The sequence below is a fragment of the Muntiacus reevesi genome, chromosome 17 (genome assembly GCF_963930625.1).
Source record: "Muntiacus reevesi chromosome 17, mMunRee1.1, whole genome shotgun sequence".
NCBI lineage: Eukaryota > Metazoa > Chordata > Mammalia > Artiodactyla > Cervidae > Muntiacus > Muntiacus reevesi.
In genome coordinates this window covers 16,074,654-16,092,562 of record NC_089265.1, presented here as the reverse complement: position 1 = coordinate 16,092,562, position 17,909 = coordinate 16,074,654, and the positions used below count along the sequence as shown (strand labels likewise).

Genomic DNA, 17,909 nt, shown 5'->3' with positions numbered 1-17,909 from the left:
ACTTTTTTTTTTTTTTTAACTTAAATCCTAATTTTGTATGGTCTTCATACATATTTGATCATTTTTTCATGTTTTGGTTCCTTACAAGAAAAACTCTTCTTATTGGTCAGTAAATAATTAGACAATCTTACTGAAAATGTATTCCATTATTTGCTTTAGGCCTCATATATAGAAAATTAAGTGCCCCAAGGCTGGTGACTTTGTGTGGTTATTTCTATCAGTGCCTTGATGAAAGTGAATGAATTTAGAATGTCCTGTGAGATCATAATATGTCAGCATGTTGTATCACATGTGTTCAGTAGTTTTCTTACTGCCCCAGGGCTGGCTTTAATTTAGGCTATTATTTATCCTGAGACACCCTAAAACACCCTAAACATACAGCCCTTAGGAGCCTATATATTTGGGAAACAGATCGAGTGAATAACCTGTAAATGGAACTCCTTTATGGTCTTAGATTGAATCCAATGGGTTTGCAAAAACAGTAAGGATCACCTCAGGCTTCCCAGGTGGCATTAGTGGTAAAGAACCTGCCTGCCAGTGTAGGAGACACAAGAGGTGCAGGTTCAATCCCTGGGTTGGGAAGATCCCCTGGAAGAAGTCATGGCAACCCTCTCCATATTCTTGCTTGGAGAATCCTATGGACAGTGGAGCTTGGTGGACTAAGCCCATAGGGTCACAAAAAGTCAGACGCAAATGAAGTGACTTAGCACACAGGAGCTATTTAAGTATTAGAATCATTCTATAAAGGTTTTATAATCTAGAATCTCTGAAACTCCTTGGAAAGAGATCATTGAAGGCAGGGGACTAAAGAGTGATCCCAGGATAGAATTGCTAAATAAAATATAGAATGATTAAGTTAAATTTGAATTTCAGATAAGCAATGAATAATCTTTCAGAATAAATATATACGTAAAGATGATAAGTGCCGGACCAGCCGGGAGATTTCAGCGAGCGACATGGCGCGTTCCTTTAGGCTAAGAAATAAAGACACAGAACAGATGGGGTCGAGAGGATTGCTGCAGTCAGCGATGATTCTTTATTTCTCAGGGTTACATTTATACTAAACCAAGAAGAGAATCTTAAGAAGAGAAAATATTTTTCCATAAACATCACTTTGAGATAACAATCACCAGAACTCTCTGATAACGTCAAGGGTTAAGAAGGGCATCCCGTTTATCTTAAGGGTGGTCGTGAAAGGCTTATCTATCTGCATCATGTGTGCATTCAAGGCTTACTAGTGTTCTGATTAACTTTGGGTTCCAGGAGAGGGGTGGCGGGACAGAGAGCTATGTCCTTGAAGGGACCCTTGATAATCAATCAAGGCAGCTCCCAGAGTCAGCTCTTTCAAGCTGCTCCCCGCAGATAAGTGTATTCCAAATACTGCATAGTATATACATACCACAAAAGGTACTCATTGTTTTTCTGAAATTGAAATGTAATGGGGTTTGCTAAATCTGGCAACCCTACTTTGTGTGTGGGTTGGGAGTAGGTAACAGGGGGAGCCAGGGGTAGGGAGACAGGCTCAAACATCCTAGATATTTATTTAAACTGATTCGGTCCTGAAAATGTATTAATCTCATTGTGCTTTGTTGGATAGGTATGGATGTATCAGTCACCACTCTTCCTTTGAGGAGGAAAGAAAAATCTGTGACTAGTTCCCCAGTGATGTTCCTTTTAACTTACAAGGTTGAATTTTAAGAAATAAGTTAAAAGAAAGAGACTAGATTTGACATTTTAGTACATGCCTTAGAAGGAAAATCTCTTTAAGATGGCCCAACAATGAACAGTTCTTTAAATTCTGTTTTCTCTTTATACATTTATAGGTTAAAGAAGATAATCAGGAAATAGCCAGCATGGAGCGGCAGTAAGTACATTTACATTAGGACATTTTACATTCATTTCTCATCTTTTAAATTGTAGTCTAAGTGTATAAGAGATGCATATTGTTAGTCTTTTTTTTCAGTGGTTCATAGTGACAGTGCAACTTTCGGTTTTATTTATAGCTTTAAATAATTCTTTGAATGTTTAGTTAGGAGCCATTACATAGTATAATTACGTTTTAAAAACAGCTTTATTGCAATGTAATACATACTATACAAATCACATATTTAAAGTGTACAATTCAGAGGTTTTTAGTATATTCACAGAATTGTGTAACCACCACCTCAGTCAATTTTCAAACACTTCAGTCACCCCACTAAGAACCCATATCCAATCACACCTCTCATCCTCAATTCCCAGCCCTAGGCAACCACTCTGCTTTATGTCTCTATAAGTTAGCATGTTCTGGACATTCCATATAAGTGAGAGCATACAATGTATAGTCCTATGTGGCTGGATTCTTACACCTAGCATAATGTTTCCATTATGGTTGGGGTCACTGAGTGTACCAGTGCAAGTGCCTGGGACCTTTTGAAGGAGGTCACCATTATCTTCATTACCTCCACCATATTTTGGCCTCAGGTCAAAAATAACATGGAGGGAACACAGCCCTGCCCTTCAACAGAAAATTGGATTAAAGATTTACTGAGAATGGCCCCACCCATCCGAACAAGACCCAGTTTCCCCCTCAGTCAGTCTCTCCCATAAGCTTCCATAAACCTCTTATCCTTCTCCATCAGAGGGCAGAAAACCATAATCACAGAAAACTATCCAATCTGAACACATGGACCACAGCCTTGTCTAACTCAATGAAGCTATGAGCCCTGCCATGTAGGGCCACCTAGAATGGATGTGTCATGGTGGAGAGTTCTGACAGAATGTGGACCACTGGAGGAAGGAATGGCAAACCACTTCAGTATTCTTGCCTTGAGAACCCCATGAACAGTATGAAAAGGCAAAAAGAAAGGATACTGAAAGAGGAACTCCTCAGGTCGGTAGGTGCCCAGTATACTACTAGAGATCAGTGGAGAAATAACTCCAGAAAGAATGAAGAGATGGAGCCAAAGCAAAAACAACACCTAGTTGTGGATGTGACTGGTGGTGGAAGTGAAGTCTGATGCTCTAAAGAACAATATTGCATAGGATCCTGGAATGTTAGGTTCATGAATCCAGGCAAATTGGAAGTGGTCAAACAGGAGATGGCAAGAGTGAACATTGACATTTTAGGAATCAGTGAACTAAAATGGACTGGAATGGGTGAATTTGACTCAGATGACCATTATATGTACTACTGTGGGCAAGAATTTCTTAGAAGAAATGGAGTAGCCATCATAGTCAACAGAAGAGTCCAAAATGTAGTGGTTGGATGCAATCTCAAAAACAATAGAATAATCTCTGTTCCTTTCCAAGGCAAACTATTCAGGATCACAGTAATCCAAGTCTATGCCCCAAGCAGTATTGCTGAAGAAGCTGAAGTTGAATGGTTCTGTGAAGACCTACAAGACCCTCTAGAACTCACACCCAAAAAAGATGACCTTTTCATTATAGGGGCCTGGAATGCAAAAGTAGGAAGTCAAGAAATACCTTGAATAACAGGCAGATTTGGCCTTGAAGCAGGGCAAAGGCTAATAGAATTTTGCCAAGAGAATGCACTGGTCATAGCAAACACCCTCTTCCTTGAAGGGAAGACTCTACACATGGACATCACCAGATGGTCAATATCGAAATCAGATTGATTATATTCTTTGCAGCCAAAGATAGAGAAGCTCTATGCAGTCAGCAAAAACAAGACCAGGAGCTGACTGTGGCTCAGATCTTGAACTCTTTAAGCCAAATTCAGACTTAAAATTGAAGAAAGTAGGGAAAACCACTAGACCATTCAGGTATGACCTAAATCAAATCCCTTAGGATTATACAGTGGAAGTGACAAATAGATTCAAGGGATTAGATCTGATAGACACAGTGCCTGAAGAACTATGGACAGAGGTTCGTGACATTGTACAGGAGACAGGGATCAAGACGATCCCCAAGGAAGAAAAATACAAAAAGGCAAAATGGTTGTCTGAGGAGGCCTTACAAATAGCTATGAAAAGAAGAGAAGCAAAAGGCAAAGGAGAAAAGGAATGATATACCCATTTGAATGCAGACTTCTAAAGATCGTAAGAAGAGATAAGAAAGCCTTCCTCAGTGATCAGTGCAAAGAAATAGAGGAAAACAATAGAATGGGAAAGACTAGAAATCTCTTCAAGAAAATTAGAGATACCAAGGGAACATTTCTTGCAAAGATGGGCTCAATAAAGGGCAGAAATGGTATGGACCTAACAGAAGCAGAAGATATTAAGAAGAGATGGCAAGAATACACAGAAGAACTATACAAAAAAGATCCTCATGACCCAGATAATCACGATGGTATGATCTTTCATCTAGAGCCAGACATCCTGGAATGAGAAGTCAAGTGGGCCTTAGGAAGCATCACTAAGAACAAAGCTAGTGGAGGTGATGGAGTTCCAGTTGAGCTGTTTCAAATCCTGAAAGATGATGCTGTGAAAGTGCTGCACTCAGTATACCAGCAAATTTGGAAAAGTCAGCAGTGGCCACAGGACTGGAAAAGGTCAGTTTTCATTCCAGTCCCAAAGAAAGGCAATGCCAAAGAATGCTCAAAATACCGCAAAGTTCCCCTCATATCACATGCTAGCAAAGTAATGCTCAAAATTCTCCAAGCCAAGCTTCAACAGTATGTGAACCATGAACTTCCAGATGTTCAAGCTGGATTTTGAAAGGATAGAGGAACCAGAGACCAAATGGCCAACATCCGTTGGATCATCAAAAAAGCAAGAGAGTTCCAGAAAAACATCTATTTCTGCTTTATTGACAGTGCCAAAGCCTTTGACTGTGTGGTTCACAACAAACTGTGGAAAATTCTGAAAGAGATGGGAATACCAGACCACCTGACCTGCCTCTTGAGAAACCTGTATGCAGGTCAGGAAGCAACAGTTAGAACTGAACATGGAACAACAGACTGGTTCCAAATCAGGAAAGGAGTATATCAGGGCTGTATATTGTCACCTTGCTAAATTTAACTTATATGCAGAGTACATCATGAGAAATGCTGGACAGGATGAAGCACAAGCTGGAATCAAGATTGCCAGGAGAAATATCCATAATCTCAGATATGCAAATGACACCACCCTTATGGCAGAAAGTGAAGAGGAACTAAAAAGTCTCTTGATGAAAGTGAAAGAGGAGAGTGAAAAAGTTGGCTTAAAGCTCATCATTCAGAAACTAAGATCATGGCATCTGGTCCCATCACTTCATGGGAAATAGATGGGGAAACAGTGGAAACAGTGTCAGACTTCATTTTTTTGGGCTCCAAAATCACTGCAGATGGTGATTGCAGCCATGAAATTAAAAGACACTAGCTCCTTGGAAGAAAAGTTACAACCAACCTAGAAAGGAAGAAAAAGAAAGAAAGTGACGTTGCTCAGTCGTGTCTGACTCTGCGACCCCATGGACTATAGCCTACCAGCTCCTCTGTCCATGGATTCTCCAGGAAAGAATACTGGAGTGGGTTGCCATTTGCTTCTCCAGGGGATCTTCCTGACCCAAGGATCGAACCCAGGTCTCCCACATTACAGGCAGACGCTTTACCCTCTTAGCCACCAGGGAAGCCCTATAACTAACCTAGACAGCATATTTAAAAGCAGAGACATTACTTTGCCAACAGAGGTCTGTCTAGTCAAAGCTATGGTTTTTCCAGTAGTCAGGTATGGATGTGAGAGTTGGATTATAAAGAAAGCTGAGCACCAAAGAATTGTTGCTTTTGAACAGTGGGGTGGAGAAGACTCTTGAGAGTCCCTTGGACAGCAGGGATATCCAACCATCCATCTTAAAGGAAATCAGTCCTGAATACTCATTGGAAGGACTGATGCTGAAGCTGAAACTCCCAATATTTTGGCCACCTTATGTGAAGAACTGACTCATTTGAAAAGACCCTGATGCTGAGAAAGATTGAGGGTGGGAGGAGAAGGGGATGACAGAGGATGAGATGGCTGAATGGCATCACTGACTCAATGGACATGAATTTGAGTAAACTCCAGGAGTTGGTGATGGACAGGGAGGCCTGGCGTGTTGCAGTCCATGGGGTTGTGACGAATCGGACACGACTGAGTGACTGAACTGAATATTTCCAAGGTTCATCTATGTTATAATATGTATCATTATTTCATTTCTTTTTATTACCAAATAATATCCCATTGCATGGATATACCATATTTATTTATCCATTCATTAATTGATAGACATTTGGATTGTTTCTGTCTTTTGCCTATGATGGATCATGCTGGTATGAACATTCATTTATAAATTTTTGTGTGGACATATATTTTTGCTTCTCTTGTGTATTTACCAAGAGTGGTATTTACCTAGGAGTGCTGATTCATACAATAACTCTATATTTAACTTTTTGGGGAAGTGCCAGACTATTTTCCAATGCTGCTAAACCATTTTTCATTTTCACCATCAGTGACTAAGTATTCCAGTTTCTCCATGACTTCATCAACACTTGTTATTACCTTTTCTTTTTTATTATAGCCATTATAGTGTGTGTGAAGTGGTATCTCATTGATTTGCATTTTCCTGATGATGAATGATATTGAACCTTTTTTCATGCACAAATAATGTCATATGTATATATTCTTTGGAAAAATATCTGTTCACATTCTTTGCCCATTTTTTTTCCATTCAGTTTTATAAATTTTATTTGTGTTTTGACTGCGTTGGGTCTTTCTTACAGCACATGGGCCCTTTGTTGCTGTATGCTGACTTTCTCTAGTTGTGGAGAGCGGGAGCTACTCTGTAGGGGCAGTGCATGGGCTTAGCCTTACAGTGACTTCTCTTGCTGTGGAGCACAGTCTCTAGGGTGTGGAAGCTCAGTAGTTGTGGCTCATGGACTTAGTTGCCCCATGGCATTGGGATCTTAGTTCCCATACTGGGGATTGAACCCATGTCCCCAACATTGACAGGTAAATTCTTAACCACTGGGCCACCAGGGAAGTTCTCCCAATTTTAAATTGGGTTATTAATTTATTTTTGACTGTGCCATGTGGGATATTAGTTCCCTGACCAAGGATTGAACTGGAGTCCCTTCCATTGGAAGTGCAGTCTTAACCACTGGACTGTCAAAGGAGTCCATTTATTGTCTTATTAGTGAATTGTAAGAGTTCTTTATATATTCTAAGTAGACTCTCTCATCAGATCAATGACTTGCAGAATTTTTCTTCCATTATGTGGATTTTCTTTTTACTTACATTATGGTGTTCGTTGAAACACAGAAGTTTTAAATTTTGATGGTATCTGGTTTGTTGTTTTCTTTTTCTGCTTGTGCTTTTGGTGTCATATCTAAGAAACCATTGCCTAATTCAAGTTCACAAAGACTTATGCTTATGTTTTATTTTTATTTAACTGTTTTATAGTGCAGTTCTTATGTTTAGATCTGTGATTCATTAACTTGTGTGAATGGTATGAGGTAGGAGTCCAATTGTATTCTATTCCTTATGCATTTCCAGCTGTCCCAGTACCATTTGTTGAAATATTCTTTCAACAAATGTTGTTTAATGTTCTTTCTCTGTTAAACTGTTTTGGCACCTTTGTCAAAAATCAATGTATATAGATATAGTCCTTTTTCTAGACTCAAAACAATTGTATTCCATGGCTATATATGTCTTTCCTTATTCCAGCACCATACTGTCTTGATTACTACTGTTGTTATTGTTCAGTCACTAATGATGTCCAACTCTTTGCAGCCCCATGGGCTGTAGCATGCCAGCCTCTCTGTCCTTCATTATCTCCTGGAGTTTGCTCAAATTCATGTCTATTGAGTCGGTGATTCTATGTAACCATCTCATACTCTGTTTCCTCTTTTCTCCATATGCCTTCAGTCTTTCTCAGTATGAGAGCCTTTCCCATTGAGTCTGCTCTTCATGTCAGGCGGCCGGAGTACTGGAGTTTTAGGTTCCACATAAGTTCTTTCAAAGAATATTCAGGATTGATTTCCCTTAGGGTTGACTGGTTGAATCTCCTTGCAGTTCAGGGGACTCCCAAGAGTCTTCTCTGGCACCACAATTCAAAAACATCAGTTCTTTGGTGCTCAACCTTTTTTATGGTCCATGGTTCAACTCACATTTGTACATGACTACTGGAAAAATCATAGCTTTGACTATACAGACCTTTGTCAGCAAAGTGACATCTCTGCTTTTTAATGCGCTGTCTAGGTTTGTCACAGCTTTCCTTCCAAGGAGTAAACGTCTTTAAATTCCATGGCTGCAGTCACCATCTGCAGTGATTTTGGAGCCCAGGGAAAGAAAATCTGACAGTGCTTCCATTTTTTCCCCTTCTATTTGTCATGAAGTGATGGGAGCAGATGCTATGATCTTATTTTTTTTTCTAATGATTCCTATAGTTTTGTAATAAGTACAACTGCTTTTGTGAAAATTTTAACCCATATAATCTGCTCTCAATGGTAAATTTTCTGTTATTTTACAACTTTTAAGACAAACTTGCTGACTTAGTTTAGTTTATACAAACCTACATAAAGAAGGTTGCTAAAGATTTTTTATTTTCTTAGTATCACAAGTAAAATTCAAAAGAACTTTGGGGAAGTGCCTGCTGTTGAAGTCAGGCAAGCTGACGTTCTCAGAATACACTTGCACTCTAAAGATGAATCATGAAAAAATATTTTTCTCTCAAAATTTATAGTATCGTCCTCAGAATAAAGCATATTTTTATCAATATTATTTCTGCAGATTAGAAAAAATTAAAGATTTTGTAACATCATCACTAAATGTTTTTATTGAATAGCAAAATTATCTGCCATAGATTAATTAAATAATATTTTCAACAGGTTAGCAGATATAAAAGAAAAAGTAAATCAATTTAGCGAAGAAATTAGACAACTTGACATGGATTTAGAAGAACACCAAGGTAATTTTTTTATATTTTTATGATATATAATAATAGACTAAAAAATAGATACATAGCAGTATTTATATAGTACTAGGGTCTCAGGGACTCTTTGTCTAGGGTTTATTATTTAATTCTTTGTGATACCACTAAGTTTAACTGCTAAAATGCTTAACTACTACAATAATAAATATAGTTAGTATTGAATTAAAGCCAGCTAAAAGGTTTATGTAATTCAAATGGTTGTATAATAACAAGAATTTATTTTGTTTTGCCAAGAAGTTTTTTTTTTTTTTTTTAATCAAGTAAAATGGGTTAAAGTTGCTCACAGATTCTAAGTTATACTTCTTCAACATGGGCTATGTGGTAGAGTTGTGGGGGAGTGAGGATCAAGTCATAAATGTCACAAAAGGTACAGGCAGTTATTCCCCAGAGGGCCCAGTAATGAGGTGGCAAATACTGATTATTCCAGTTCTGTCACCTTTCCCTGGCAGTGGCCTTCGAAGAGCCAAGGCAAGAACCAGAGCTCTTGGGGTGGAAATGCAGTGGTACGAATTTGGGAGCTACAGTGTGTGTGTGTTTGGGGGAAGACTTTGGGCATTACAGATTTCTAACCAACTTCTCTCTAATAAAGGGGGAATGTGGGTTGCTATGGCACTTTAATCACATATTAACTGCAAACCAATTAATATGTTAATTGGATTATCAACACTTGACTATATATTCTTAAGAGTTAGGTATGGTATTGTAAATAATATACCTAGTAGAGCAGAAGAGATTAAGAAGAAGTGGCAAAAATACACAGAACAACTGTACAAAAAAGATCTTAATGACCTGGATAAACATGATGATGTGGTTACTCACCTAGAACTGGACATCCTGGAGTGTGAAGTCAAATGGGCCTTCAAAAGCATTACTATTAACAAAGTTACTGGAAGTGATGGAATTCCAGCTGAGCTATTTAAAATCCTAAAAGATGTTACTGTTCAAATGAAAGTGAAAGTCGCTCAGTCATGTCTGACTCTTTGCAACCCCATGGACCACACAGTCCACGGAATGCTCCAGGCCAGAATACTGGAGTGGGTAGCCTTTCCCTTCTCCAGGGTATCTTCCCAACCCAGGGATCAAACCCAGGTCTCCCGCATTGCAGGCAGATTCTTTACCAGCTGAGCCACAAGGGAAGCCCATTACTGTTAACGTGCTGCACTAAATATGTCAGCAAATTTGGAAAACTCAGAAGTGGCCACAGGACTGGAAAAGGTCAGTTTTTATTCCAGTCCCAAAGAAGGGCAGTGCCAAAGAACCTTAAACTGTACAACTAAGCATACAGTTGGGACTTCTGTGATCGCTCAGTTGGTAAAGAATCCGCTTGCAGTGCAGGAGACGCCGGTTGGATTCCTGGGCTGGGAAGATCCGCTGGAGAAGGGATAGGCTACCCACTCCTGTATTCTTGGGCTTCCCTTGTGCCTCAGCTGGTAAAGAATCTGCCTGCAGTGTGGGAGACCTGGGTTGAAAAGATCCCCTGGAGAAGGGGAGGGCTGCCCACTCCAGATTTCTGGTCCGGAGAATTCCATGGGCTGTATAGTCCATGGAGTCGCAAAAAGTCAGACACGACTGAATGACTTCACTTTCACATTTTGTGCTCATTTCACATGCTAGCAAGGTTATGCTCAAATCTTCAAGGTAGACCTCAGCAGTACATGAACTGAGCTTCCAGATGTTCTAAGCTGGGTTTAGAAAAAGCAGAGGAACCAGAGATCAAATGGCCAACATCCATTGGATCATAGAGAAAGCAAGGGAATTCCAGAAAAACATCTACTTCTGCTTTATTGACTATGCTAAAACCTTTGACTGTGTGGATCACAACAAATTGTGGAAAATTCTTCAAGAGATGGGAGTACCAGACCACCTTATCTGTCTCCTGAGAAACCTGTTTATGGGTCAAGAAGCACAGTTAGAACCAGACATGGAACAACAGATTGATTCAAAATTGAGAAAGGAGTATGTCAAGACTGTATATTATCACCCTGCTTATTTAACTCATATGCAGAGTGCATCATGCAAAATGCCACACTGAATGAATCACAAGCTGGAATAAAGATTGCTAGAAGAAATATCAACAATCTCAGATATACAAATGATACCACTCTAATGGCGGAAAATGAAGAACTAAAGAGCCCCTTGATGAAAGGCTTGAAAGAGAAGAGTGAAAAAGCTGGCTTGAAACTCAACATTCAAAAAATGAAGATCTTTGGCATTGAGTCCCAAATAAAAGGGTAAAAAGTGGAAGCAGTAGCAGATTTTCTTTTCTTGGGCTCTAGAATCAACTGCAGATGGTGACTGCAGCCATGAAATTTAAAGATGCTTGCTCCTTTGAAGGAAAGCTGTGACAAACCCAGACAGCATATTAAAAAACAGAGACATCACTTTTCCGACAAAGGTCCATATAATCAAAGCTGTGGCTTTTCCAGTAGTCATGTATGGACATGAAAGTTGGACTGTAAAGAAGGGTTAGCACCAAGGAATTGATGCTTTTGAATTGTGGTGCTGGAGAAGATGGTTGAGAGTCCCTTGGACTACAAGGAGTCCAAGGGACTCCTTGCACTGATTGATTTAGTCAATCCTAAAGGAAATCAACCCTGGATATTCACTGGAAGAACTGATGTTAAAGCTGAAACTCTAATACTTTGGCCACCTGATGCAAAGAGCAGAAAAGACCTTGATGCTGAGAAAGTAAGAGGGGAAAGAGGGGATGCAAGGATGTTCCTTCATCCTTTGGAGGAGCAAAGCTTGAGACGGTTAGATAGCATCACTGACTCAATGAACATGAATCTGAGCAAACTCCTCCTCCTGCCATGCTGCAGTTCATGGAGTCTCAGAGTCGGCCAGGACTTAGCGACTTTACAACAACAGTAATGGCTGAAGAAACATTTATAGCAGGGGGAACGGGGGTACTTTTCCTAAATATTTTATTTCAATTTTAATGCAGTCTATTTTATTTATACTTTTTCTTGACTTATGAGTAATAGTGTTAGCGACTGTTGATTACTTACCTGGACTGGTTACTTTGTGATCTTTACAGAAACTCTTTGAAGCCTCGTTAACCTCTTTTATACTTGTTGAAGCTCAGAGAAGTTCCTCATATTCTCACAACTAATAACGGGTAGAGTCTAGATATATACCAAGTTGTCTTTGACCCCAAAGTCTTAGTTTTATTGCCCAAACCTAATCTTGGCTTTCTGATATGAAGTGCCATATTTGTGAAATGAAAATATTCTTGTGAAATGCTTACAGTCTTATTTATATGTGGCTACATGTCAATGAGATCTCTAAAAACAGACAAACTTTAAGCCCTGATTATTAGGAAAGTAAACTTATCTGAGCTTTAATTCTCTCATTTGCAAAATAAATATAATGGTCCTACCTCACTAAGATTTATGAATATTAAATGGTACACATGGCAAGGTAGGTTCACTAAGGTCATGTTATTTTCTTTATTAAATTATTTTATTGCTTTTAATTTATATAGATCTAGTATTGCAGATTTCTGAGAAATTGATAATGTTCTTGATTCCAGATACTTTATAGGATACATTTTAAATAATATTCCACCTTCTAAATTTAAATTTATTAATTGCTAGTTGTAAAAGTTCCTCTGTTCTTCTCCAGGGGATCTTCCCAACCCAGGGATTGAACCAGGTCTCCCGCATTGCAGGCAGACTCTTATACCATGTGAGCCATCAGGGAATCCCAGTTCTAAAATAAATAGAATGCTTTGAATTGTAGCTTCTTTTCTCCTTTTAGTTTTCGAACATTGTTTTTCAAAAATTCTTTGTCCTTTCTTGCCATGCTGTGTGGGTTACAGTATCCAGTTCCTCAATCAGGGATCGAACCTGTCTCCCTTGCAGTGGAAGCACAGAGCCGTAACCACTAGGCCACCAAGGGATTCTCTGTCCTTTTTGATTAATGTAGAAAGATGCAATCTATAATGTAATAGTAGCAAAAAAAAGTAGCAAAAAAGTATATATACATATGCTTTTTTATTTTATACACACACACACACACACACACACACACGTGTGTCTCTGTGTGTGTGTGCATGCTCAGTTGCTCAGTCATGTCTGACTCTTTGTGAACCCATGGACTATAGTCGGCCAGTCTTCTCTTTCCATAGAATTTTCCAGGCAAGAATACTGAAGTTGGTTGCCATTTCCTACTAAGGAGATCTTCCCGACCGAGGGATCAAACCTATGTTTCTGGTGTCTCCTGAATTGGCAGATGAACTCTTTACCACTGTGTCACTTGGGAAGCCCATATTTATATATGTAAATATAAGAATATATGTAATATATAAGTATTATGTGTTCACATATATATATGTGTGTGTGTGTGTGTGTGTGTATATATATATATATATATATATATATTTATCAATGGATTAGTTTTCTGTTCTTCTACTACCTTGTGATCATCCTTGAATATTGTGAATAGCATAGGGATTTTTGTTAGTTAAGGATCTCATTGTTTCTTGCCTGAACTACTGCGATAGTCTACTAACTGGTCTTCCCACCTCCATTCTAGCTCCCTCTCAGATTCATCCACCACAGTATGCCAGACTGACTTTGTGAAATGTGATTTTCTGTCATTCTCCTACTGAACAGTGATTCTCAATGACCTACAAGATAAAATTTAAGAATCTTTGTATGGCATTCTAGTTCTTCCGTAATCTGGCCTGTACATTGTCAATCTCCTTTTCTATCCCTCGTCATCTGTATGCTTACATTCTAGTAATAATAATAATAATAATCTATTAAACCAGTGGTACCTCACACCTCACCCCCTTTACCATATATCAAAGTATTGTTTCACGTTCAATCCTTTGTTCCTGTTATTTGTTCCCTTATCTTGAATGTTCTTTTCCCTGTTATTTATCTCCCTAATTTCTCATCTTTTAAGATCTAGCTCAGGTATCCTTTCATGTCCAGTGTAATTAACCCTGACGTCCCTCCCTGACCTGCTTCTGGGCTGGGCTGAGTGAATGGCCCCCTCTGTTATCAGAGCACATGGCATAAACGCATTGACCGTATGACCAGCACTTTCTACTTAGATATTTGTCTTTCTCTTAGGCTGTGTGTCCTCCAGGACAGAGACTGCGTCTTGTTTCCTCTTTCATCAACACAGTGCCTGGGAAAATAAGCGTTCCATAAATCTTTGTGGAATGAATCAAACAGTCCTTATTTTATTTAAATATTTTAAAATTATTGTTAATTTTTTGCCACACCTTGCAGATTGTAGGATTTGAGTTCCTCAACCAAGGATTGAATCCCAGCCCGCAACAGTGAGAGCACAGAGTCCTAACCACTGGACCAGGAGGGAATTTTCAGTCCTGTATTTTAGAAAGGAAAGATTTGTAGAGTCAATTAAAGGTGATAATTGGCCTCTAGTCACTTCTTTGGGCCCTGCAGTTCTTTTTTAAGAAGTTAATCTTTTTTTCCTTCTGCACTGGGTCTTAATTACTGTGTGTGGGCTCTCTGTAATTGCAGCGAGTGGGGCTACGCTCTAGTTGTGGCATGGGGCCTTCTCCTTGTGGTGGCTTCTCTTTTTGTAGGGTGTGGGCTCTGGGTGTGAGAGTTTATGTAGCTGTGATGCACAGGCTCAGTTGCTCTGCAGCATATGGCATCTTCCCAGATCAGGGATCGAACCTATGTCCCCTGTGTTGGCAGGTAGATTCTTTTTTTTTTTTTTTTTTTTGGGCAGGTAGATTCTTAACCACTGGACCACCAGGGAAGTCTGGCCCTCTAGTTCTGAAGATATACAAATACACTCTTATACGCAGAGAGAGCTTGATTAATTAGCAGCAGTTTTATTACCTTCTAGAGGATTCCTACCTTCGCAGTTTATGATTTTCAAAAAGAGGTGGATTCTTTATTTTTCCAGTAAAGAGGTGGATTCTATGTGTGCATTCTCAGGAGTCCCTTGGCTCAAGACTGTGGATAATCTGCTCCTAAAGATGTGGAGGATTATCAGGTTGACTCTCTGGTCCATACTTATCTCTGCCCCAGCTTCATTCCTTCTGACCCATTTTATTAATTTCTTAGATATTCCCCAGTTTCTTCCATGTATGGCATCTGTATATAATCCAGCGTGGCTACCTTTTGCCTTGTAGGGGTTCTGGTTAAGATAGCATTTAAACCATAAATGTGTTTGTTCATGTCTGACTTTGTTAGTACTCCTCCAACCTTTTGATTTTCAAATAAACTTTTTAAAGGTTTGCATAATTCATTCTAAATATAAAGGCATCTTTTTATATTGGTTTAGGTATAGTTATGTTCTCTGCTAGGTATTAATGGTGGTCCTGTAATCCTACAGCTTCTTTAAATTCATCATTTTAGGCATTTTTAAGTCCTTAAAGTTATAATTTGCTTAAAGTTACATTGCCTGACTGTTTGAGACCCTATGGACTGTATGTAGCCCGCCAGGCTACTCTATCCATGGGATTTTTCCAGGCAAGAATACTGGAGTGGGTTGCCATGCCCCCCTCCAGGGGATCTTTATTATTATTGTTTCCTTTCCTATATTCTTCATTGCCACAAGTTTGACCTTTAAAAATTCTTTTTACTGTCATTTTATAGGAGTTTGGGGGTGGGGTGGGGCAAGGGGTTAGATATGCACATTCAACCTTTATAAAAAAAATCACAAGTTATAAATTTATCCAGAATTTTTAATGCATTTTAATCATCTTGAATGTTCTTCATTTTACTGGTTTGTGGGTGTGTATGTTTTGCCTCAAAAGACCATTCTCATGTGTTTTCATTAATTGTGCAATTATCAACCAGCATCTACAAAGATACCCATTCCTGCTTTTTAAAAATTTTCCTTAAACTAGTTCAAGTTATTTTAAAGACTCCAAATAACTTATTTTTTAATTGTATACTTTTTAAATACAAATCTGGTATATATTATCATGGGGAAAATTTAAGCAGTACCAAAGTGTATAAAGTAAAAAGCCATCTCCTTTCTCTTCATACTCATCCTTCATTGCTTTTCTCCTCACACTCGTACTTCAGAGGTAGTCATTGTTTATAGCATAGCCTTTTAGACTTTTTTTCTATACACAGCACACATATATATAGTTGTATGTATATATTTTACGTATTTAATTAAGTGATACTATAAAGTTGTTCTCAGCTTGAGTCTTTTAACTTTGTACTTACAAAAACTGTTAGCTGTGATCATGTTGATATGGTTGTTAAATATCATTAGCTGTATCCACATTGACATTTGTTGTTGTTGTTTAGTTGCCAAGTCGTGTCCAGCTCTTTGCAACCCCATGGTCTGTGGCCCGCCAGGCTCCTCTGTCCCTGGGATTTTCCAAGCAAGAGTACTAGAATGGGTTGCCATTTCCTTCTCCAGGCAATCTTCCCAACTTAGGGATTGAACCCAGGTCTCCAGCACTGGCAGGAGGATTCTTTACTACTGAGCCTTCAAGGAAGCCCCTACATTGATTGACATTAAGTTGTTTCTAATTTTTCACTACCAAGAATAATGCTGCAGTAAATAACCTTGAAAATTTCCTCTTGATACATATATTTTTGTTAATTTGTTTATTTCTGTAGGCTAAATTTCTAGAAGTGAAATTTTGAATAGAATGTTATTTATGTATACAGTTTTTACTATTTTTCAAATTTTCTTTCCAGAAAAGGTTGTACCATTTAATACAACCACCAGTAGTGTGTAAAAGTGTTTCCTCACCAGTGCTAGTTATTAGTTTTTGTCAGTCAAGATAATACATAGTTCTCTGACAATTCAATGTTCTCCAAGGCCTGAATCTGTATTACTATGATGATCCACAAGGTGGGGCTAATTTTCTAGACATCTACATACTCAGACTGGGCTTAAGGAATGCAGTTTACAAAGTACAGTCACAGTATCTCCCCAAGAAGGATTTTTGGACATCGTCACTAACTACAAATTATTCCTTCAATTTGAGAGTATGATATTTTCCCAGAGATTGATTAAACGAACTATCATGTGGTTATTGATACAGTATATCACAGACATCTAAATATCTAACAGCTCTAATATGATAAATATGTGTCATAATAAAATGCTATAAGATCATAAGATTGCTGTCTTAAATTTCAAATGAATTCATTTCAATTTACTCCATGATTTATATACCGCTTTCAAGAACAGTAAAGAAAAACAACCATTAAATGTCAAGTGAGTGCCCCCAAAAAAGAATAGTGAAAACATAAAATACAGCCCTTTGGTTTGTCTGTAGGCTACTTCTTCCTACTCATAGTTCCAAGGCCCAGGTTAGAAGCTTTTATTCTATGATTTTGTCATGTATAATAGAATTTATGAAGACAGAATAGTTTTGTTTTAGAGCACAGGTTCTACAACCAGAATGCCAGGATTCAAATCTGGGCTGTTCTATTTTACTGGCTGATCTTAGTGGTGCTATTTGACCTTCTATACCTTTGTTTCCTCGTCTTTAAAGGGAGATGATAACAGTACCTACCTTCCTCTTAGGGTTACTGTGAGGATTAAATGAACAGTGTGTGAGTGTGTATGTGTATGACTCAGAATAGCACGCAGTTTTAAAATTGTGCATAAATGTTAGTTATTGGTTGTTAGTATTAATGCTATTAAGTTATAAACTGAAACTTGAATAACTGTCATGGAGATTTTCTCAAAACATATTTGGAAAGAATTTTCCCATTAGTATTTTCTCTGGAACATACAGGATAACATCTTCAGCTTACCATCTGGTATCTGAGATTTCAAATGACATCTTTATGCTGTTATTCTTTAGTTTCTCAATACACATTCAGTGAAGAATGAGTCATTTCTTGGTGTTCAATTTGGAGACTGGTTAAATTATTCATTAGTATAGTGGTGTTATCTTCAGACCAGGCACATTAACATCATCTGAAACTTGTTAGAAATGAAACTTCTTGGATTCTACCCCAAAACTACTAAACATGAAACCTTGAGAATATAGTTTAGCAGTTTGTTTCAACAAACCTTCCTGATGATTCTGATGCATGCTAAGGTTTGATAACCAC

The 17,909-nt window shown here is 38.4% G+C and overlaps 1 protein-coding gene across 3 annotated transcripts in view; it reads left to right on the top strand.

Annotated features, from left to right (window-relative positions):
• The window catches only part of IFT74 (intraflagellar transport 74), a 99,440-nt gene that overhangs the window by 48,413 nt on the left and 33,118 nt on the right, over window positions 1-17,909 (top strand). For all 3 annotated transcript variants that reach the window (XM_065907882.1, XM_065907881.1, XM_065907883.1), the window contains 2 exons: window positions 1,824-1,864; window positions 8,780-8,859. In XM_065907882.1, the coding sequence (XP_065763954.1) occupies window positions 1,824-1,864; window positions 8,780-8,859 (121 nt within the window). The remainder of the gene's footprint in view (window positions 1-1,823; window positions 1,865-8,779; window positions 8,860-17,909) is intronic.